This window comes from Merops nubicus, unplaced genomic scaffold (genome assembly GCF_000691845.1).
Source record: "Merops nubicus isolate BGI_N331 unplaced genomic scaffold, ASM69184v1 scaffold35679, whole genome shotgun sequence".
Taxonomy (NCBI): Eukaryota; Metazoa; Chordata; class Aves; order Coraciiformes; family Meropidae; genus Merops; species Merops nubicus.
In genome coordinates, this window is record NW_008632252.1 from 2,264 (window position 1) to 2,523 (window position 260).

General features: G+C 67.3%; 1 protein-coding gene across 1 annotated transcript in view; it reads right to left on the reverse strand.

Annotated features, from left to right (window-relative positions):
* Nucleotides 1-181, reverse strand: part of LOC103780216 (probable ATP-dependent RNA helicase DHX58) — a gene marked incomplete at its 5' end in the record, with an annotated part of 2,200 nt that extends 2,019 nt beyond the window's left edge. The window contains 1 exon segment of the mRNA XM_008947876.1: nt 8-181. Coding sequence (XP_008946124.1) covers nt 8-181 — 174 coding nt within the window.
* Nucleotides 182-260: the final 79 nt, after the last annotated feature.

The following is a 260-nucleotide window of genomic DNA, read 5'->3' on the forward strand; positions in this document are numbered from 1 at the left end:
TTGCGCGTGCCCGGCGGCCAGCTGAGCAGGCGGTGGGCGCTCTGCCGCGTCTTGGTGAAGACAATGCCACGGGAGGTGCCCAGGGGCTGGAAGTGCTCCTGCAGGATCTTCTCCAGCTTGCCCAGCCTGGGGTTCTTGTAGCGCTGGTCCTCAGCGAGCTCCTGCAAGCTCATCCTGTTCTCTGCGCAGGCAAGCGGGGCGTCAGGGGAGCTCCCTGCCCCACGAACACACCCAGCACCAACCCCCTCCAGGGCCCTCCA